The following is a 23,589-nucleotide window of genomic DNA, read 5'->3' on the forward strand; positions in this document are numbered from 1 at the left end:
AGCATCCTTTGGTTGATGGTCAGCCACTCCTGACAGACCAGCACTGATATGTTGCTGAAATTTTTTTTGAATTCCTTGAACAGTTCTATGATTCCACTGTTATTATGTCTGGTGTTTATTACCCCACATCTCCATTAATATTGCATCATGTTCTTGAGATAGCTAGTCATCTAAATAATTATGAAAATGATAGAGACTTAAGATCAGTTATGGTTCCTATGAAAGATAAGTTCTTGCAATACTGGTGTGACATACCCATGCTCTACTCCTTTGCATTTATACTAGACCCTAGGGCTAAGCTGAAAGGTTTCACCAATGTTCTTAGACTTCTATCTCAGCTTAATGGTAATGATTACTCATGCTACTTGACTGAGGTAAGGGCTGAGTTGTCTGTTATTTTTGCTAAGTATGATAAGAAGTTTGGTGGTGTAAGGTTGCAAAGGGCTGCCCAACCAGGCCCTACAGGTAAGAGAAAAACTGCTTGGGGAAGAATCTTTGGTGGTGAGTCTTCTTCTTCTGGTTCTAGTTTGTCTGGTACTACTCTTGGTTCTGTTACTAGTCTTGGTTCTGGTTCTACTTCCTCCTTGCATAGAAGAACCTCTGCTAGTGCTCTGTTACAAGCTGCAACTTCTGGTGCTTCTCTATCATCTGGTTCTGAATTGTCTGCCTACCTGGACAGTGATGCTGTTAACCAGTATGATGATGATTTCAATATTTTGAACTGGTGGCATGAGCATAAGCTATCATATCCTGTTCTTTCAATTCTAGCTAGAGATGTAATGACTGTTCCTGTTTCAACAATATCATCAGAATCTGCATTTAGTATGACTGGCAGGATTATCGAGGAGCGACGACGCCGTCTGGGCCCTGAGGTCGTGGAGATGTTGGCTCTGATCAAGGACTGGGAGCAAGCCGATGCAAGACTTCAGCATCTCATAGAGGATGAAGAACTTGAAGAATCATTTGAAAACTTATATCTAGATGTTGAATCTGTATAACTATGTAGTGTGGACTGTGGACTGGACTTGAACTTGTGATGAACATTTGAACATTTAGAGGTGGCTGTACTCTTTTCCTTTGTAGGGTTTTGTCCTCACGAGGTGTGGGGTTTTACCTACAAAGGTTTTTAACGAGGCAGCACCCAAAACAGCTCAATAAATTTGTTATCATGAAATGTGCTTCTGTTTTGTGATCTTTTGTGAATTTGAATCTTAGATTTGAAATCTTAAATCATTCTGAGTTGAGAGAGTGGCAGCCTGGTGCAGATGCCTAGCCGGCTCGGGCTGGCACGGCCCACGAAGCCCGCCTGGCATATCGGGCCGGCCCGGCACGCCAAACAAGCCCCCGTGCCGTGCTCGTGCACAGAGCTGGGCACGTGGGCCGGCCCGGCCCGGCACGATTAGTTATCCGGGCTAATCGTGCCGGGCCAGATCGGGCCCGTGCCGGGTCGGGCCGGGCTCGGCCCGTTGGACAACTATACCTCCCCTCCCCGGCGCTCAGAGAGATTTGTAAAAGGCATCCAGTGCAGGCAAGGCATCAATGTTCGCAGATCTACAGCGCGGCACGGCAGGCAGGGGGCGCTGCTTGTGCGCGCAGGTGACAGCCACTACACGAACAGGCACAAGGGGTTGAGGAGAAGCAAACAAGGGGTCTAGTTAGATTGCAGCAGACCGGGACAAGCCTGAATCGATTCTTTGATCCCCATCTCTCTCTCTTATTTTTTTCATTTCAAACACTGAGCTGCTGATTGTTTCGTATTATCTATCTTTGCAGGACAAGCCTGAATGACAGCCAAGCAGTTGATCATATGCCAAATGTTGTATTTTACTGATACCTGCATATGTTCATGACATGGATTAGTTGATGAAGCAAGAAAGGATGTTTAAACGTTTTCTGCTCTATTCTTCTTTTTCTAACCTTCAAAGTAAAAAAGGGGGAATCTTGCGCATCATTTCGAACCCCAAGAACCATGGACTTGTTGGGAGACGAACCGCATCAAACTGACCAGTGATAAGAGAGGTAAAGAGGAAAGGCTGCCTTACCTTGCACTTGCAGAGGCCAAAGTGGCAACTTGCAGATGCATTTTGCCTTTCATCCCTACTCACCAATTCTGAACTCGCAGTACCAAGTGCAAACTTTTCTACCCAGCTATCAGCTTTTACTTCCTCTCCACGATCTTGTATGATAGCTGGGTAAGCTCAAAATGTATCTAACTGACCAGGTCCTAAGCTTCAGCACGAAGCATATCGATCAGGTAGACTAGGTCCTAACTGATAACAATTAACAACTCAGTTTTGAAGAGAGCAGTATGATGTTGGCTGTGGTACTGTGAGACGGTCAAAGGCGTGCCATTCAAACCCCTTGCATTGGTGGGGGCCAGCCTCTCTTTGCAAAGGCGAAGCACTGTACTGCCATGATCTCTAGTTATTATCAGTGTTCAGTCTCTGCAGGGGCCAATGCCAATGCCAAATGCACATCCAATCCATGGTGTCATGGTGATGGATCCATTCCAACCAGAACCAGCTTCCTCCTCTTCAAGGTGACGGGCCGATCCATCCAACTGGTTTTCTGTGGTCGTGGAAAGGCTTGAGTGCTGATCACAAAAGGGCACAAGTGAATGCTGCACAGTGGCATGAACAGAGCAAGAAAGCGAGGCATCTCTGTGGCTAGATAGATAGAGAGTCACTGACGCGGAGGCATGCCTGCCTCCGCCTCAAAAGAATGAGTCGGGCTCAGCCCTGCATCTTGCTACACATCACCTGTGCCTGCGCTTGTGGTGCTGCTGCTGGAGGATGTTGCTTTGCACATTGCTGCCTTGCTGGGGACCTGGGGTCCTCTCTTTCATCATTGCAATCTTGTGCCATGGTTGAAGATGATACAGGACGGCATGACCGTTTGCCTCCTTGCCGTTTTCAGGCTTCAGTTGTTAAGTTCGTCTCCACTTCTTCACACTCATGATTTTCTTTTGAACCGTTTCCGGGGATAATATAGATCAGAAAATTCAAAATCGGTGCCGGGTTATATGAAGAGGCATGTATCTCGACAGAAATTCATAAAAAAAATTTTTGATCTTCATGCTGGAATGCTAGTACTTGGATTTTAGCTCTGTATTTTCATTACTGTTGTATGTCTGGTCTGCATTACTCTCCAGGCAGGAGGACCATCTGGGACGGACACTGGGCAGAACAGATCTGGTTTCAGACCGAGTCTTTTATCGCATTGCTAGTCCCAGATCCACAGCAGGTGCTGCCATGTTCCGGCTCTCTGCAGCTCATCACTCTCCAGGTTGTTCGGTACATGATATATAACAGCTCCTGTTCACGCTTGAACGATTAGTAGCCGTGCCACAATTTTGAACGCTATGTTTCTCTTTCTCGCCTTGTATCCATCTTCCAATGAGTCACTGAAGCGTGTCTTCTTACGTGGCAACGCTCATCTGAATGGCACATGGTGATCATTCATCGCTAAGAAAATGAGCTGACATATGAGAGTGACAGAGCACATCTATCGACAAAAGGCAGCATATCGAATCCGGTCTTCGTGATCCTGACAGGTAGTATGTGTTTTCAGAAGTCAGGATAGCAGAATCATGGTGACCTGCAAGGCCAAGATAAGATTCTGCTTTGCTGGTTCGATGAATGCCATCCAATTTCACCTTCCCAGAAAGCGGTTCCACGCTTCAGTGCAGAATCCATGTAAATGTTGATGGATGCAAGGAGCTTAAACAAAATCAGGAGCAAGACGATCCTCCATTCCATTTATCAAACATCTCTAAGAGATGAATGGTCAAGGTGCCAAACTTTCAAAGCGTTCACCCTGGAGTTGGAGATACTTCATCCGATTAGGGAATACAGCATCTTGCTTTAGGAATACTGGTAGAGTATTGAACGTTAAACTTTTTCCTAAAGGTAGCGAACTACTGAACGTTAGGATTGGATTCTGAAGAATCACGGTATGCGTGCATGGACATCTGTACTCACCACTGCAATTGATCTACAAGCTAGTGCAGAGTGACAATGCAGCAAGAGGTCAAGACAATGACTTTGCTACTCTACAATACTACGTCCAAAGCCGATTAAGAATTGTCAGAGTTTACTTTGGTAGGTTAGGCTTACCTACTTTCTGACCGCACAGCACATATGCTCATATCCTATCCTACAGAAAAGTAGTAAGCATGAGCTTCAGCATAGAAGTATCTATATATGATCATGCCCACTAAGATTGTCAACGCGAGATATTTTGCATAAACAAACCGCAGCATGCCAGGCAATAACGGGCAGGAGCTCCAATGAAAGAGAGTCTTAGTGGCGATGATCGAGAGAGACGTCACATCGACCAAGCATCATCAGGGTTTGCATTGGCACCACTACAGCATAGCACAATAGCAGCCATTTGGCAATTGGCACTAAAAGGTGAACATGGAGATGATTTTTTATCTGTGCCACGTGTAGTTGATCAGCATGAGTTGGTGATCAGCACTTGTCCGCTGTCAGTATCCCAAGAATCTACGTAGTAGCTGACCGTTCATCGTGCAAGGATTTCTCAGCAAATTCTTCTTCTGGGACCTTCTGAACAGATTCCTTAGCACTTGCCTGGGAGTGCAGTACTGATGACAGTGATGGCTCATCAGACAACAGCTGAAAGATGCACGGAGCTTTTTGAGTGTCACTGGAGGCAATGACGAGTCAAGTACGCACATGTGGGGAACTAAATCCTTTCTCTGATGAGCTTGCGAAATTTACTAATGCAGCACAAGGACAAGTCCAGTATAAAGTGATTTATATAACTCTTTCTTTCTTCAGTAGATCAGATCTGTCAGAGATATGGCAGGATGCCAGGAAAACAATATAATCGAAGTTTTTGTGCGAGCGAGGTTGACCAGACATGATAGATCAAATGGTTCGCTCGTCAGTTGGACACCGGAAAATTCAGAAGAATGTGCTTTCCCTCGATCGAGGTGTGGTGAAATGCCTAACTGATGGGGTTCTAATTAACGAACTGCTACAATGCAGACGGGCAAGATCTGCAGTTCCACATGTACGTTTTCTCTGATGATGAAATTTGGCATGACCAGAAAGCAGCAAAGCTGTTATCTTGATTATACGAAGTTGGTGAAAGTTTGGTACTAGAACAACATAGTGTAAGGTTGTACAAAATATATATCGACAGACCTTCCATCATTTTGGTGCCCTATGTGAGTGACCCTTTATCCTTTGGCTGTATTTATACGCATAGCTGACTAGTGACAACATCGTTGCTTATTTGCATTGGCAAGATTGAAGGATCGTCTGCCATCATGCATGGATATCAGAAGTATGACTTGATGAGTTTAGCTTTAGCCTCCAATAATCTCTTTTATTGTTTGGCAGATAAGAGCATGAATACAAGATGTACATAAAACTAACACCGTACCTATCATTTGTCAATAGTTTGCATAACTATATTGTGACTTGTGAGCGATCAAAAAGGACTTCCTTCTTGAAAGGAAGTATTCATGTGATTTTTGTCAAAGGTGATCACGTGGGTAGAGGTTTCAATACTATTCCTCCGTCCGTTTAACTCTGTTTATAGCGCATATTAAGACTGACACTTGTTCTTAACTAGAAAGGTTTGATTTGGACAAAACTAAACTGATCTACATGTATGCAGAAAACAATATAATGAGAATACTGATTTCCATGGTAAACACATAGTTCAAACTAAGGAATCAGTTAGATACTTGTGGAATGCATGTGATCGAATTGTGATACAAAGTGAAAAAAACTAAAGAATATATGCATAGATGAATATATATGCATAGATGAAAAAGTATATATTGCAATTGTTAACTAAAATCTATCACAACGACGGGATAAAGATAAGTATATATGTACAGGGGTAGTGTATTAGAATATTTAACTGGTGAGAGAGAGGTAGAGAAAAAATTAATTATTAGCTAAGGGTACTAGTTTTCATGAATTTTTAATACTTATGTCTCTAAAATTTAAAATTAGCCCGTGCAGGATTAAAACATATCGATGAAATAAAACTTATTGATAAGTTTTGTGCACTAAATGTTCATATAACTCATTAGTTAATACTCTGCCGATCGACTAGTCTACCCGTGGTTATACTACACACATCCCATGAGCGAGTGATCTTGAAAATGAAAAATACGGGAACCACGCGCTATGGTAGTACTATATATAGAGGGGTCGGCAAGGATATTCATTCTACTTTATTTAACTAATTCATTGAATATTAAGTCTTGATACAAAAAGTTAAGGTTTCAGATATTTAAGAGCGGAGTATATTGTATATATAGAGGTAGGGCATAATACATCATACAGATGTAGGGTGGTCAGAGAGTTCTCAGTACGAGTGTAGGAATACGACCTAGCGTTGGCACACGCTTTGACCACTGATCTGATACACACGTACGTGTGCATGTACACTTGTTTCCTGAACGAATGCATGGAAAATGTTTGACCCGTGGTTGGTTTAAATCCTGACCCAATTCTACCACATGTCACGCCACGGTTCGTTGAGCGGTGCAGGTTTTGGATGAACTCGAGGCTGCACATGAGACTCAACATCTTCTATTATCTTATTATTTGGCCAACAAACGGAGCCTCCACGTTCGCTCTCAAGGCATAAAAATTCCCATGTTAATTGAAGAAAAATAGAAAAATAAAAATTACCCACCACTGTCATTACGATAAACTATTATCTTATTATTTGGCCAATAAACAGAGCCTCCACGTTCGCTCTCAATGTATAGAAATTCCCACGTTAATTGGAGAAAAATAGAAAAATAAAAATTACCCACCACTGCCATTACGATAAAAATTAGCCTAAAATACTCCACCAATGCCATTATGAAAAATTAAATATAAAATATCATTTAGCTACGTATCAGTTACAAATATATACTATTAATAAAAACTAAAGCTAACAACAATCAATCAAACTAAAATGAAAATAAGAATATAATTATCTGCATAATATTATTAAAGCTCAACAAATCAAATTGTTATTATAGTTAGCTCATAGTTCAATTGTTTTAATCAACAATATGACATAATTTACGATAATGAACAGAACGATGTATAGTAAAAAAAAGTATAACCTTTAAATAAAGTTTCAACAATATGCAAATTTTTGAATTTTCAATACTAGCCCCGCAAATGCGCGGACTATACGCCTAGTTACTAATTAAACATGAAGCCAAAAAGGACACATGCATGAAATAACAGCAGCCTTCTCTTTAATTTCCTTGATTAAGCTCGAGATTAGCAAGTGTACAATTGGCACATAGCCAGAAAGAAGTTTATTTGCACGCAGACGTACGCTCTCTATAAACAGCGCTTGTTACTTAACCGAGACGATCGATCTAGAGCGAATAGCTAGCTAGCTGCTCATCATACATCACGCATATATGATCGATGATCTGCACGTACGTTAGCAAGTATTATTCCTCATATACAGCTAGCACAGCGCACACTCTGATTAATTAGCAGCTACAAGATGCACGTACTATACACGCCTAATACGCACACGTGTCATCCACGACATGCATGATCGATCGGCAACACACACACACAAACACACACGGGTAGCTGCAGCTAGCTAGTGATGACCTCTTCCAGGAGCTTGTACCTCCGGACCCTCGGCCTGCCGCGCGCGACGCCGGGCGACGGCGGCGCGTCGCGGACGCGGCTGCCAAGGTCCGACGCCGACCGCCGCAGCAGAAGCCGCTGATGCTGCGGGTGCTGCTTCTTGATAGGCTTTCTCAGGTTCGACGACGCGAAGTCGCCACGAGCGGCGGCGACCTTGGGCGATCTGCCGGCGGCTGCGGCTGTGTCACCGTGAGCAGCCGACGACCGGGCGGCCGCCTTGCCGGCGGATCTCGGCGACGACGAAGTCGAAGCCACGCCTCTGTCCGCCCTCAGGCACCAGTTGCAGGTGCCGTACGACTCCACCTTCGGGTACCGATTCGTGCAGTACCTGGTACACGACCACGTATATACGTACATACGTGCACATACAGCATCAGCCAGGCTCGTTTGGGGTAAAAAACACATACATGCTGGTGTACGTTATCGCATGCAAAATTATGAGTTGATTGAAGACGAACGTGCACACACGCTGGATGATGATCGCTGATCAAAATTATGAACCGGAACGTACTGATAAACAGTGGTGCAGTTGGATTCGGGTGCAGATCAGCGATAGCCAGCACGGTCGTCGGATCACGGCTTGGAAATCAACGTCGAGCGAATGTGCATCGGCCCCGCGTCTCGTTTGACAATTTGGCGACGTGCGGAAAGTGCATGTCCGCGGAATAAACTAGACACGGACAATTTGGTGACGGAAAGGATCGGAGAATAGAATGAGAATTGAAACTTCCCATCGAATGGACGACGACCGATGGATTTTACTTGAATTTTGATAGGGGCGACAAATTCAGGAACGGCCGGGATCAGCTAGCTAGCACTGATGATCGACCAGTTGTCAGCAGTTCTGTGCAAGTTTCACGTGTTGTTCAGGAAAAGGTTGGGTTGTGCAGGTGTAAGAGGCATCAACTCATGAACTATCTGTTGGATCGTGTGGTGGACATTTTAGATTCAAAGCGGCTAGATGCATGCATGCATACCTCTTTTCTTTTCTACTACTACTAATACAGTATATATTCCAAATAAATTCAGTAGCTTTACTTTTTCGAAAACGCGCAGGAAAATCACGCATCTTTTCCATTCATTGGAGAAATTCTAAAACTAAACGGATTATTATTAGTCATATATGCCAAAGAAAATTAAACCAAATACGGGAACAGATGAATCTGGCCCTGATTCGATCGATGCAAAGTATAACACCCTAAATAAAGCGATTAGTTAAATCTCAGATATGCGCGAGAAGATATCTTCGGTGGAGTCTAATCTATTCGCGCGAGTAGCACCTACCGATGCTACCGCAAGTGCAGATCGAATTAGGGATCGGCCGCACACCGTACGGACATGTTCTTGGCTACCTAAATGAAGAGGATCGGAGGAGGAGTTGAATGGAGAGAGAGCGGTGGGTGGGTGGGTGGGTACTGGATGCACGTACGTGTGTTGGGAGCGGACGGAGCAGGCGGAGCAGCGGAAGAGCTCGGGCAGGAGGCCGCTGTCGCCGCACATGCAGCAGACGGCGCCCGCCGGCTGCGGCGGGCCGCCGCTCGCTCCTTCACCGCCGGCGCCTGGGGACGCCTTGCCGCTCCCCATGGATGATGGATCCGGTGCAGGCCTCCCGGCCGGTGGTCTCAGATGGATGCACCGAGCCGCCGCCGCCGCATGCGGTCGATCCGACGGGGATGAAAGATGGCTTGCAGCAGCTGCAGGGTCGTCGCCGGCCGGCTGCTTGATTTCTAGCTCGTCGTCGCTGCTCCTGGATGATGGGCTGGATGGGTGTTTGGGGGAGGCTGGCTGGAGGCAGGAATTAAAGGTGGCGGTGGTGGCTGATGCGGTGTCTTCTCTCTTCTGCAGTCTTCACACATCTCAAGATCTTGCAGAAGCTGCCCTCTTTTGTCCTCCTCTTCCTCCCAGGGCCGGTAAAGATTTCCTGTAATATTTTATTCACTGGTTAAGGTTCGCAGTCCAGGCCTTGAAGTTTTGTGGTTTTATTTTCTGATTTGTATGAAGCATGCAGCAAATCTTTTTTAAAATTTCCTCTCTTTTTTTACACAGGTTCTAGATCTCGCTATCCTGCTTATGTATTATAGACTTCAAGGACCAGTATTTCTCCAATCAAAACCATGTGACCTTGCCGGTTGATTTAAACAATCACTTGGGAAAATATGAAAAGTTGCTTTGACATATGCCATTTCATAGTTTACACTAAGAGAGCTGTCATATAGTACAAAATCCTCCATTACCATTTATTAAAATTTAACTAAAAATCATGGCGGGCAGGTCGGCCAGGGACATAAAAAAAAGGAATCACGAATACAGAATCTTGCAAGGGGCAATACAGAAAACACTTCAAAGTAAATACTGTACAATATAATAAATAAATCGCAGAACAAACAAGACGTCCCTGTCAATGGCAAGACCGTGAATCGCAAGGCATCGAGGGGCGAACCCTTTCCTCTGAGGAATAATTACAGCTGGGTGGATGGACTTCGTTGGACGGCCGGGCGGGCGTGGGCCTACCAGCACGCTCCGCGAACCTACCGTGCTTCCGCTGCCACGCGGGGCCCAGAAAGGTACGGCCCGCCTGTCAGGGCTGCGTGGTTGGCGTGGAGGTGGCCGACTTGCTCGCCGCCCCGCGTGGGGCACGCTGGCCGTTGGGCCTAAAAGGAAACCGGGTGTTGGCATCCCGTGTAAATTGCGAGCGAACGCGGGGTGGATTGATTGGGGACAGGGGTAGTGGGGTCCGCGTTTGACCCCTCTGCATGCCGCGACCGCGACCGCCAATAGGAAAGGTTACCGGGACCCACGTGGATCCGACGTGGCAGGTGTTTGGGCGTGTTCCTGCATGTGGCGAGCAAGAGGACGAGGAGGAGAGCCGGGCCGTCGGACACGGCCTAGTGCTTTGCGTAAAAGTAATTTAATTGGCCAAGTCCGCGCTTCTTTTTCTTGCGTTGATTGATGGTGATGGACGCCTCCACGTATACATGGGATCACCATATCATTCTTCAACTCCTTTTATATAGTATGATGATGAGTCGATGAAACCGAGTTGCAGGCCTGCAATTGCAGTCAGCAGTGGAGCCAAAATCAACATCTACTATTAATTTGTTTTAAGAAACGCATAGTACATGTGACAATAAGTTACAATGCAATAAAATATTAGACATTATCACATTATCATTAAATATGCATAAATATACTACTGATCAACTTGTGAGTCCCAATTGCGTGAAAATATCAAGCATGAGTAAATAAAGGTGGGATAAATATATCCTACCATCACTAACTCACGTATGTCTGCTCCGGTACAAGTGTGCAAGTGGAGAGGCACAAGTTGAAGAGAGTTTTGTCTTGTTCCAAGGAAACCGGCGTGGGGTCTAATCCGCCGGCTGGCCTCGCCGCGCCGACATGCCAGGCGGCAGAGGGTAGTGGGCAACTGGCCGCGGCGGGCATTCGGCCGGCTGCATGCTTATCGCCCACGTATTGCTCGAGCCTTCCGGATAGGACCAGCAAGCAAGCAGCACATGGTTCCGCCTCCTAGCCAGTAGTGGTATACAGCGCGAGCAGCCTCCAGAAAGTGGGTCTGCGAACGCTCAGCTCAGGTTGAATGGACACTACCTCTTCTTCTGGCTTGTGCTCTTGGAAAGGATCAAATGAAGCTTTTTGCTGAAGCGAGAGGGGGGACATTCACCTGCGTTCCAGTGGGCTGTGGCTCACGTTAGCTTTTGCTGCGTCATGCGAACCATCAAGACCCATGACTCTTGAGATGTCAACTATCAGCCGTACGAGAATGAGCTTAATCGTTTACATAATCAACGATCAGCTCTAACAACTAGCCTCACATTATACGGAAAGTATTGTGTTTAAGGCCACTTCCTACAGCAGTTCCCGTAATGCTCGATACTTTCATGTGACCAATGACCAATCTAACTTTAAGAAAATTCGACCACCAAATTCTAAAGACCTTTAGGCATCACACATTCAGGCAATCAGCAAAAGGGAAAGCTATAGCTGCAGCACTGTATAACATTACAGCTTCGACACACCCAGCGAGAGTCGAGGGAACGGAACACATTCCCATCGGCCATCATCGTCAACCAGAGAATAAAATCACCTACAGGCAGCACGCTGAGAAAAGAATACAACTATGCACATATTGCACAACTTCATCTATATCTACAATCTGTACAAGGGGGTGAATCCACCACATTACATGTATGAATCATTATACCCTCCCAAACCACAACATAATTGCATTATTTATTGACATCTCAAGTAATAATTCCCGCACTGGCAACACTTGCAACCTGCTTATCTAACCAGGTGCCACTAACATGGATCAATCCATGTCTACACTATGATCGCAACAAGGCCTTGCGATTCCGTTGATGTCGAAATATGGGCTGCTTGTACCTTGGATGTAACCATTTTCCCAACTGTTCAAATTTTCTGGAAGGCTGGAAGAGAAGTTCTAAATTGAATTTAGTCCATAGCTTTTGATTTTATTAGTGCTAATTCCATGGGTTGTAAGAAAGCCTTAAGAGAACAGCAGTACCTCAGCAACTCTAGCAAACAGTAAATCAACTCTGGGCACATTCGAAACCTTCAGCAATCTCATGCATCCGAAATCGTTCCAAAAATTCAAAAGGCCTGGATATAGAAATGTGAACTTTTCCACATCAGAACTAAACAATAACAATGTGATGATTTCTTGTCATTATATTAGATGTAAGTCATGGCAGGGTAAATAACATCAAGCAGGGATGGTGTTCATTTACACTTAGCTAATCTCTTTCTAAAATCAAATGCTCATTGGAAGAAAATGTGTACTATAAAAATAGCAATTTCAAAGATAATCTGAGCACTGTATGAAAAGAACAGAACTGCATCATATATTACTTATGGTAGTCTAATTAAAATAGCACATCATGGTAACTGGTAAGATGTCAAGTTCTTAATAGGGCTCGGTTGTCTTACAGCAAAATTTGACGGTTCCGGCATAACTTCCGCTGATTATTCTCTATGGCACTCAATACATCAAGTTCTGGTCCAGCAACCATAGATGTAGCATTTGCATCGGGTGTCCACAGCTAATAAAGAAATAAAGGAAAGAGTGAGTCCAATATTCAAGTACTACCACTAGCATATATTAGGCTACTTTTGAGAAAATCACAATACACCACTGAACAATGGCATGATTCACTGCCTTCCACTCATTATAAGGCTGACATGCAGGGCTAGAACCCCCATGTCAGTGATACAATTGTATATATGTACATATGTGAACATAGAAGTCATCTAGCGGCGTATGATAGAAAGCCTTACATATAGATTAGGACAAGTACAGATTATACCAATTGCAGCAAGTAGAGATTGTATACCTTTATTGTATAATCGATTCCACTTGTTGCAACAGCGCAATCAAAGGGATGAGGCTGTATGCAGTTCAGAACTGAGGAAAATACAACAAGCATCAGAACCAGTGTTAAGGAGATAAAAGCAAAGGAAATTGAAATATAATTACCAGCACTATCCCCTGCAAGCATTTTAATAAGCCTTCCTGTTCGCTTCTCCCATATGAACCATCTACCATCGTCACTTCCGCTGGCAACAAACTCCCCTGTTGTAAGAGGAATAAAGCACAAGAGTTGAGGACCGCATTTGTGAGCTCATATTATCATGTAAACTGTCCATCCAATTTATTTTTATTTTTCCATGTGAGGTTCTGGACATTTCAAGTGGGGAAGAACACAGCATGAGAAATTATTTTTACTGATCCAAGCTATGTTCTGTTTCATGAATCTAAGAAGATTCGAGTCAAAGCAAAGCTGTTATGTATAAAGTGAATAGGCCTGTCGGGCCCAGGATTTGGGAGGAGGGTATTCAAAATTTCAAGTAGTGTAAAAAAAATTTGACAGAGGCCAAAGTACATATTAGTAGCACATAGTTGAGTACCGATAACATAAATTGTTCTACATAATAGACGTACTAAATGATCAACATATCAAAGAGGGAATATCAAAGTGGGGGAGAGGTCTAGGTTGGTTAGCGGGCAGATTTTTGGGCTGTTCGGCCCATTTTGAGAAGGGAGGTGGGCTAGATGTCATTCTCAGTTTTTTCAATACACATACATATATATGATTATATATACTTGATTTTTTTTAAAAAAATAATGGGTATTCAATGAATACCCTTAAATACCAGGTGGGCCCGCCCCTGCATGTCTACAGCGTACGCGAGTGTTTTGGATTCTCTCCACACTCGGCTTTTGCAGCCATCCTATCAAGATCCTGTGGCCGACCTTCATCTTCAACCTCCAGCCAACACAACCATATCCACCGAGCTCCTCATTTGCCGCCGCCACGTGCCCCTGCCCTGCTGCGATGGGCTAGGGTCTCACCGGATCTCCGTGGCACGCCGCCGTGAAGCTCCGGCAAGACCCTTGCCCGCCTGCGGCAGCTGCCTTCCTACCCCGCCGCCACCCACCGTTGTCGTCATCGCCCCCGCACCTACCTGGCCCAATCACCCGAGCCGGGGCCATCCGCCGCCAACCTCACTGCCCCCACGTCCACCACCATAGCCAGGCCAGCCTGAGGCCCCTGGCCTTCCCTCTAAGGCTGGAAATGGAGAAGCCCCACCCCAGACCCAACTCCAAACCCTATCCCTCCGAACCCGAGCTTTGATCTCGCCAGAGACCTCGGTGGAGACCTCGCCGGAGCTGAAGACGATGGTCACCTGGTCTTGGATTAGACGGAGGAGGTAGAAAAAAAAAATCAGGTGTGGGTAGCACAAATAATACTCAGGCACACTATAGTGAATTTAGTGGCTATTGTAAAGTCTAAACTCCAGGTTTCCGTAACAAGGTATCACGTTACTTTCAAAAGGAAAAAGTCCATTTTATTCCCCTCACCAATCCACTTTGTCCGCTTAACTCCCTGAACAAAATTAGGCTCACTTTACTTCCCCAAACTATTTCAATTGGTCTAATCAACCCCTTGCTGAGATTTCTTTTTTTATTTCTCCGCGTGAAAGTGGATTTTTGACTTCAAATTTTGCAACGTGATTTATAATATGATGCCCTATGCTAGAAAAGTGCATTATGATTTTTTTTATGAATACTTTTCATGCAGAATTGTATTTCTATGATCAATTTCACATTTAAATTTTCCTAGCCTAAGAAAATAGACATGAAAAATTCTTAATTATTTTTAACATAAGGTATCGTGTTCTTTATCAACTCATAATTTGAATTTAAAATTCAATTGATGGAGAGAATATCATTTGGGGGGTAGATTGGACCAATTGACATTGTTGAGGGAGTAAGTTGAGACTAAACTTTGCTCAGGGGGTTAAGCGGACAAAGTGAATTGGTGAGGGAAGTATAATGGACTTTTTTCCTTCCAAAACCACTATGTTTACTACAGGCTACAGCACAGCACAGTTCTATGTCTTACTCTTAAATGAAATGTTAACATGTTCCTGTGCTTATAAAATCTGCAAATGAAAAAACAAGTGTGTTGATGGAACTGGTAATTTAAGAATGGATTTTAACATGCATTCCCTAAAGCAGAACTAAAACAAGAATGCATGAAGGACTAGCCCAACCTTGCTCACCAAGAAAGCTAGCCTGTTTTATATCTGTCCCCACATTGCAGTGTGCAACATATCTTTGTTTCATATCAATGGCAACATCCGACTGCATCACACGATTTGGAAAATTGTGTCAGAATCCATATGTTAATAGTACAAAAGGTATGACATAAAAAGTCAAGAATGCAGAAAAGAAATACCTGGAAGGCAGAATCATCATTGTGAGCGGACTCCGTCGATCCATTCTCACCAGTATGTTCATTGGTTTGATCCTCTCTTTGATGAAATCTGAAACTTAAACTACCCCGAAAGACACCTTGATCATTTTCTCGACTTTCATCACCAGATACTGATGTCTCATAGTCTAATTCCATTTCATCATCATAGTCTGAATCTTCTCGTCCCTCCTGTGATGAAGAACCACTGACATCGGATCTAGAAAATATATCCCTCAATGAGCGTAATTTCCCATGTGTATCAGCTTTAGCATTCCCATTCTGTTCTGTTCTATTCTTCTCAAGTTCAGCTGCTTGAACAAAAAGGAATATATCACAATATAGAAGAGCAATATCTTATAAAATATAATTCCTCGGATTCAACGCCTAGAGCTTGAAAGTAGAAAGAAGCATAATAGACTGAGACACACAAAAAGGCTACGAGCATGATATGGTCACAAAAATAAAGTTATGGGTCGTCTAATTGATATCATATAGTCATGGCAGCAGCCAACAAAAATAGAAGATTAACAAGAGCTAACAGTAAGAGGTGACAGTCCAGTAGATGGGAGGAAAATAACATCTTGATCATTTAGCATACAAACAAGTTAACACATAACCCCAGAAATCATCAGTTCATATGCTAGAGTTATGTGAAAAAATAATAGTTTATGATGTTATCGTCAATATACTCACCTGAAGCAACACGCTGCTTTATATCATCCACCTGCTTCCTCAATTCAGAATGTGGCGGAAGAAGTATATTTGCTGCTTCTGCATACTCAAAGGCCTCCCTCAGTCTTCCTAACTACACAAGGCATGACAAATTTACAATATGACATGACTAAATATTTAATACTCCCTTCGTCCCAGGATACAAGGCGCACACGTAATTCAAGATTCAAACTTTAAAAATTTTGACCTACAATTAATCTTGTATAATAAAAACTTTGTCTTATAACAATCATATCATTGTATTCATATTTAAAAGTAGTTTTATATAACTATAATTTTGTTGCTACAAACATTATATTATAGGAGATAGGAGATAATAAGAGTCAAATATTATTATTGAAGACCGTGCCAAGTTTGACCACGCCTTATATCCTGGGATGGAGGGAGTAGATGGAAGCTAACAATCTGATTCAGGGCATCTATTTAAAGGATAACTGATTTTATTAGCAAGTGCATAAGTAAACAAAACAGACGATGTGATTAAACTAGGACAGATCAGCTTATTGGAATCACCTAAGCCCTCATGTATTATAGATTGTGTACAACAACAACAACAACAACATAGCCTTTTTTCCCAAGCAAGTTGGGGTAGGCTAGAGATGAAACCCGAAAGAAATAAGTTCAAGGTTCAGGCACATGTATTATAGATTGTGTATGCTCATAAAATTTATCTAGGAAAACAATAGAAAAATATTCAGTTAAAAAAGAATAGGAAAACAGAAAAATTTCTGAATTTCTTGAAAACTTCATGTTTGTATGAAATTTAATATTTTCCACAGGAACAAACTTGAGAAGGCTTGATTAAATTAGTACAAATACGGAGCTACCAAACATTTCACAGTATACACACACGTTGCTCGGAGTGATTCACAGATGCTTACCTGTAATAGTGCCTCTGACATATATAAGTGTGCTTGATAGGATGTGCGATCAATATTCCGCGCTCTGTTGCAATCCCGAATTGCCATGTAAACATCATTTTTCCACTTCCTCTGTAGATCAAAATTTTATGATCCCTATATGTATTGTGCAACAGAAGTTTCACAAGTGATCAATAAAGCAGACAAACCTTTAGGTACAATCCTGCTCGAGTACACAAGCAATCATGCCTCATGTTGTCGTCAATATCAGGTCCCACTGATTCAAGTACTTCACTGCATGCGTCAATCCCATACATTAAGTTCTTTCCCATCTCCATAGATCTTGTCGCAACTTGCATAAATTTCCTGCACATATCTACCTGAAACGGGGGCCATGAAAGGTGGAGGGGTTCAATATGCGTAGGGGGGGGGGGGAGGGAGGGAGGGAGAGAGAGAGAGAGAGAGAGAGAGAGAGAGAGAGAGAGAGAGAGAGATTCTCACCCTCAATGTTCTGGAAGTTGTGCTCACTGAAATCTTCCTTTGTTTTGCATGTTCTTTTGCTGGTACTTTGTGAAAAGGGGGTACAAATAATTGCTCTCGTACATAATCAGCAGTGTATCTCACTGAACTCGTACTATCTGAACTGAACAAAATTTGATCAATACAATATTTAAGATCTGCCATCGTATATCAATAGTAGCAGGTAAAGCATATAAAAGATGTGAGAAAGAGATGCAGGCTGGGAAAAAGTGTGTTGGTGTGAGTTGGACTGTTGGAATGTGAGTATGTTGTAATCTTCCTTTTGGAAGAGTTTTTGTTCGGACTGAGGCTTTATATTTTACTCATTTCTATAATACAAAAGATATGCAGCTCTGCAATGCATTAGGAAAAAAAAAAGACAAAGAAGGTGCACAGTGAGCGAAGTAAACGTACCTGTGTCAACATCAAATAGATAAACATGTTCACCACTGTAACTTAAAAGCACCTCCTTCCCATTTGGGCTGAATGCAACATGTGTAAGGTGCAAATATGCTTTCTTCTGATTGCAAAACACACACAAAGTCAACAGAAGGAACACTACTGTTGTTCCACGCATAACAACAGTGTGAAAGTCAAGTGCACATTCTGGGTCAAATGCGCTAGCTCAAGTATCTGGGACAGGTAAACCTCATCCATGGCTTATGAAAAAATGGACTAACAATAGACAACAGATAATAATGCTAGAACTAGTGACACTGACGTGACGATTATACAGGTGCCCTCTGGTTACAGAGAAGTAATCAGGAAAAAATGTATTTTACCATTTTTACTGCCTCAAAAAACTTTTTTTAGCATACATATAGCATTTACACCTTTTGACGCCCTTTGTCTTCATACAAGCTAGTTATGTTGCCATTACCATACAAAACTGAAACAGCACAGCATAACCAAAACTAAGAGTGAACTCACATTGTTAGCAAGATGCAATGGGCAGAACATTTTAATGCATGGTGGAGGCTCCCTTTTGGTTTGACATGAACTCAATGTTGGTAGCATTCTCCTATCATACAGCCTGGCAAATGCATCGCTGCATGAACAACATGTAACAGAGTTGTGTTAGTCAGGTAAAAGAACAGAGAAGACTTCTTATGTACTGACTATGGATGACAAGAAGTAAAGGTTACCTCCCACCAATAACAATTTCATGGGGACGAACAGAGCTAATATCACAAGACTTCAGTGACAATGGAAGTTTGGGCATATCAGCTAAAGACTTCTTTGCTCCACAACGTAGATCAAGCTGACATAAATACATTGTGCAGAAAATAATATGAGAACCAAGCCCAAAACTAGATCAGCTATATTGTTAGTAAGCATTTATCTTAAAGCAGCAATTATCCATGAATTTCAACTTGAACCTGAAAGGCAAAAATTGGACTCCCATTTCTAGAGGCCTCTCAAGATAATAAAACCAGGGGGGGGGGGAATTATTGACAAATATTTAATAACATGATACGCTGGACTAACAGAACAGAATATGATGTTCCATATGAAGAATTCAGTCAAACAACTACAGCTGGAACAAGGAAACCAATGGAAAAAAGAAAGTATGAATTGCTCACAAGCACATTGTGGCATTCCTGATTAGCAGATCTTGCACGAGGACAGGAACTACACTCCCGAAAATCATGCTGTCTCAGAGTACCATCCTCACTTGCGCTCCACACTACATTTGGATTGCCAATTTCAACCTACATTTGGCAAACAAATAAAAGTATTAATGACTGAACCAAGCAGAGGCTGACAAAAGCAAAGAATGCAAGTCCATGGATGAGCAGAACACATCTCAAATGACAAGACATAACATACAACACATCAATGTCTAGATATAAAGATATGAATAACACATCTAAGTGGTACAAGATTCAGTTACATGATGTCAGCTGCTCTCCTAATAAAGAATAAAAAGTTTCCAATTTTCAATTTGCTCAGACCCATGAATGCACAAACTTCCCCAATGATCTAGAATTCCAAATTACAAATAATGGTCCATCTGTATGATAACTTACAGCTAATTTCTTGACCCTTCTTGAATGACACTGGTAAACTGCTGATGGCTCCATAGAAATTTCTCTAGACCTTCTGCCACTTAAACGAGACATATTGAAAACACGAACCTGGAAAAGAATCAGTAACTCTTCTGAAGGAAGACCCAACATAACAGGAATAAGAAACAATTTTTAGAAAAGGTAAATGAAAGGTGTACCTCTGCATCTCCTGCTCCAGAGACTACTACTTCATCACATGTTTCTGGGACAAATTTTGTGCAAAAGATATTTGCAGAATGTCCAGTGTCAATACCATGCAAGAGCTCCCGATTATTGTAACTCCAGATGTTAATCTGCAGAACCAATAATTACGCAATACTGAAATCAATGTTCGGATCTCTTCACTACATAAAACATTGAACCAAGTCACACATGAAACATTTGAGGACTAGGTGCATCATGTCACTGCTGGAGCACTGTATCCTTTGCAAGATGGGTTTCAATTGCTTGTATCATACAATTTTCTACTACTTTATTCTTTAGTCGACAGCTTAAAATTCATACATGCAAATGGAAAGTTTTTAGGTTTGTAAAGACGAAAGCCGTACACAGCCTATAGTGCTTTTCAATAAAAGGGATCCACGAAATAATTAACGACGGTGGTTCAATGCTTCTGTAAAGAGGTACAACAATTGTATAACAACAAAGATTAACGATGCACTACCATATTTCTAAACACAAAAGGATCTACTAGATATTTTCCATTTAAACATATGGCTTAGTTGTCCTGCAAGAAAAAACATATAAACACAAAAGATGAAACACGTTCATATCTCTCAAAACCATTTATAAGACACTACAGTTTTGATAAAGAAGTGAGAGTCCAACTAGCACAATAGAACAAGAAAGGATTTAAAATTACTGGTGTTAGCAAACCAACCTAAGTTGAGAAACTTACTTTAGTATCATCTGATCCTGATATGAGAAGCGAACCATTCGAATTCCATGCAATAGCATTCACACAACCTGTGTGACCCTGTTAAATACCACAGGAAAAGGTGCACATTACAAAAATCAAGCAAAAGACAAGAAGCTTCAGCTTTTACCTCAACAGCACATAGAAATTTTTAACATGCCAGCATGGGATTCATATATATTAATTCACACGCTAGTCAATGGAAACAGTTACTAAAGTACCTCCATCTCCTTTTCCAAAGCAAGCTTTTGCACTAGAGAAGAATGAAATTGTACTCTTTTCCTAATTTCCTGCACAAGAGAAGGCATTAGTTGTATTTGCATTATACTTTAAACCATAGTTGAGAACTGCAGAATTACAGAATGGAAGGCCGAAGAAGAACAGTACTACAAATGATAGTATTATGTGTCTCTGTAATTCAAGATATAATATTCAACCAAGCAATGCTGCCAGGAAGACATTAGCTGCATTATACGTGATCAAAGTTAAAAAAAAATGCCCCTTTGTCATGCATGCTTCAGTTGCAGAAGTTGCTGGAACAGACCCCTTTGCCCAAGATACTAAATAAAGGAGAATTGGTTAGTTAGGGCAATTGTTTAGGCAAACTGGTGTTCTTTTTCCTTCCCTTGAAGTTCCATATTTTTCATTGCCCTCTTTCTAACATGGACATCAATTTTCAGATGGTGGATCGGTTCTCCATAGACTATATGTGATGTCTGTTGCCTTCTTTCAATCCTAGATACAATTTCTTGTTGAAATACTGAATCCACAGTTGATCCATCCAGAGGCACCATATATATGTACATTGTGAGGAAAAGAGCTATTCTGAAGGCATACCACAAAAGCTGACAAGAAAGGACCAGTATGCACACACTGCTCCCAGCATGCACAGCTGTTCGAAATAAGGTTCCCCTTCCCCAAGTAAGTCATCAGATATGTTCTATGTAAAAAGAGTTGCATCATCATTGCCTAAAATCTTGCTGCCATCAAGAACAGATTAATGTTCTACGGACAATTTACGTTCAACAAAAGAGAGCAAGCATCCTGCAGTCATTTTGATACTGCCACATTTCAGAAGTAATTCCGGTTACTAAACAAACAGCTGAGGCGTATAACAAAGAAAGCATTTATTCTAATCCCAACTACTGGCGTCAGGCTGAGTCATCTGAAGCACTCGAACAGCAACTAGTTTCCCCACTCCCATAAACTCTAGTAAGTTCCAAAGTAGTGAGAACGACCGATCGGGAAATGCAACCCGAGGTGCCACTAGCTCATCCAAAACCGCCTCGCCAATCACTCCTGTCCCAGTGACTCGCCGACACCAACCCCGACGAATCAGGCAATTCTCCCCCAAATCAGAGAAGAAATGACGCCTAAAGCGGCAGGAGAAAACTCAGGGCTGGGGTGCTCCGAGGGGCCTTACGCGGGAGCCGTGGAGGCTGCGAGCGTCGAGGAGATCGGTGACGCTGCCGTCCCAGAAGGGCCGCCGAAGATTCTCCGCCGCGTCCATCTCCGGCTAACCCTCACCGCCTCACCCGCTACGCCAGCCGCCAGCTTCCGCGCGATCGCAGCGGTCGGGGTTAGGGATGCTTCTGGAAACTCGGTTGTGCCCTTCGGCCTTCGGGGCTCGGTGGTCGGGGCCGGATGGGTGGTGGCCCTGGTGGGAGGCGTGGGCGTGGGGGTCTCTCTGGTTTCCAGAGACAGAGGGGGCGCCCGGGTCGGGGACTCGGAGTGGGGCCAGACGGCCAGGGACCCGTGGATCGACGGCTGAACGAGGCGTGGACTGTCAGGTGGGACCTACGAGGCTACGACGGCAGCTCCCCGAGCTTTCCACTTTTTTTCTTTTTCTGCCGTTCGGATGATGACGAGAGGCTGGGTCACCGGGAAATCAGGCTGTTAGCACTGGCGTTCGGTAAGGCCACTCCGAATGGGAGTTTTATAAGAGTTTTATACACATTAATTAGCATATTATGTAGAATTATATGATGACATGGCATAGAATTTAAGAAGAAAGAGAAGAAACCAGTTTCGTCTAGATGAAACTCTCTCTACACGCATACCAACACTCTATGAGTCTTAAAATTAAATACAATATAGATCTCATTAAACCACAATATGAAACTATGCATTGGGAGAGATGGTTTCATCCATTGTTTCATAGTCTTCTTGCTTATGTGGCTATTTTGGAAATATCAATATGAAACCCTCCACTAGGATTAGCCTAAAGCATCCTAGAGGACGCCGATAGGGAAAATAGCCTACAGCGGGGCCCCCTAAAGTGTCCCTAGCGTCCAGGATGAGGGAGGATCCTCGATTGCTGAGGAAGTCCGCTACGCCCGAGTCGGCCCCACCGAGGCTCCGCTCGCGCCGCACCCCAACCGCTCCGCTCCGCGCTCCGCTCGCTCCGCCCCGCCATGGCCGCCGTAGACCGACCTCCGCGCCGCCGTGCGCCGCCGCCGCCGCAGGGGAGGGGGGAGGAGGGAGCGGCCCTGCTCACCGCGGCCGCCGCACGCGCCAGGCCCTCCTCACCACGGCCGCCGCAGATCCGGTACCGCGCCCTGCTCCTCCTCCTCCCTCCCCCTCCCCCCTGGACCTTCCACGCCGGCGCCTGGATCCGGTCCGGCCGCCGTCGCCGGATGGGAGCAGGAGGCGGAGAGGGAGGGAGGGGGCGGAAGGCGCCGGCGCCCCTCGGCCATGGCCTCCGCGCGGGGGAGCTCGATCCCGTGGTCGGCGCGAGCGCGCGGTAGCACCGCCGCACGCCTGTTCCGCCGCAGGGGAGCTCGATCCCATGCCGCCGCGGGCCTTCTCCGCCACGGCCAGCGCCCTCAAGGCAAGGGCGCGGGAAGAGGGAAGAGGGGAAGGAGCAGACGATGGGCGATGTGGCCGGCGGGGAGGCGTGGCTTCGGTCGCCGCTGCCGGCGGGGAGGGGATGGGGAGGGAGGGAGGACGGCCGTGCGCCGCCGTGGCAAGGAGGAAGAGGAGGATGGCCGTGGTCGGGAGGGAGAGGTGGACCACCGTGGCCATGGCCGGAGCCGA

At 44.0% G+C, this 23,589-nt stretch overlaps 2 protein-coding genes across 2 annotated transcripts in view; both read right to left on the minus strand.

Annotated features, from left to right (window-relative positions):
* Window positions 1-7,224: 7,224 nt before the first annotated feature.
* LOC120647052 lies at window positions 7,225-9,741 on the minus strand. The gene is made up of 2 exons (XM_039923660.1): window positions 9,088-9,741; window positions 7,225-7,986 (listed from the first exon to the last, which is right to left on the minus strand). Exons 1-2 carry the CDS (start codon window positions 9,240-9,242, stop codon window positions 7,605-7,607), a joined length of 537 nt encoding a protein of 178 aa, XP_039779594.1. The 5' UTR covers window positions 9,243-9,741; the 3' UTR covers window positions 7,225-7,604.
* A 1,897-nt stretch (window positions 9,742-11,638) lies between these two features.
* Window positions 11,639-23,589, minus strand: part of LOC120648242 — a 35,823-nt gene continuing 23,872 nt past the window's right edge. Inside the window, exons 13-32 of the mRNA XM_039924974.1 lie at window positions 21,977-22,069; window positions 20,775-20,843; window positions 20,536-20,613; window positions 19,796-19,930; window positions 19,599-19,706; window positions 19,152-19,280; window positions 18,714-18,829; window positions 18,499-18,616; window positions 17,983-18,088; window positions 17,551-17,687; window positions 17,259-17,429; window positions 17,071-17,181; window positions 16,151-16,262; window positions 15,440-15,765; window positions 15,255-15,345; window positions 13,174-13,269; window positions 13,031-13,101; window positions 12,627-12,739; window positions 12,205-12,299; window positions 11,639-12,106 (exon numbers count right to left, since the gene is read on the minus strand). Coding sequence (XP_039780908.1) covers window positions 12,230-12,299; window positions 12,627-12,739; window positions 13,031-13,101; window positions 13,174-13,269; window positions 15,255-15,345; window positions 15,440-15,765; window positions 16,151-16,262; window positions 17,071-17,181; window positions 17,259-17,429; window positions 17,551-17,687; window positions 17,983-18,088; window positions 18,499-18,616; window positions 18,714-18,829; window positions 19,152-19,280; window positions 19,599-19,706; window positions 19,796-19,930; window positions 20,536-20,613; window positions 20,775-20,843; window positions 21,977-22,069 — 2,250 coding nt within the window. The 3' untranslated portion in view covers window positions 11,639-12,106; window positions 12,205-12,229. The remainder of the gene's footprint in view (window positions 12,107-12,204; window positions 12,300-12,626; window positions 12,740-13,030; window positions 13,102-13,173; window positions 13,270-15,254; window positions 15,346-15,439; window positions 15,766-16,150; window positions 16,263-17,070; window positions 17,182-17,258; window positions 17,430-17,550; window positions 17,688-17,982; window positions 18,089-18,498; window positions 18,617-18,713; window positions 18,830-19,151; window positions 19,281-19,598; window positions 19,707-19,795; window positions 19,931-20,535; window positions 20,614-20,774; window positions 20,844-21,976; window positions 22,070-23,589) is intronic.

Source organism: Panicum virgatum, chromosome 9K (assembly GCF_016808335.1).
Source record: "Panicum virgatum strain AP13 chromosome 9K, P.virgatum_v5, whole genome shotgun sequence".
Taxonomy (NCBI): Eukaryota; Viridiplantae; Streptophyta; class Magnoliopsida; order Poales; family Poaceae; genus Panicum; species Panicum virgatum.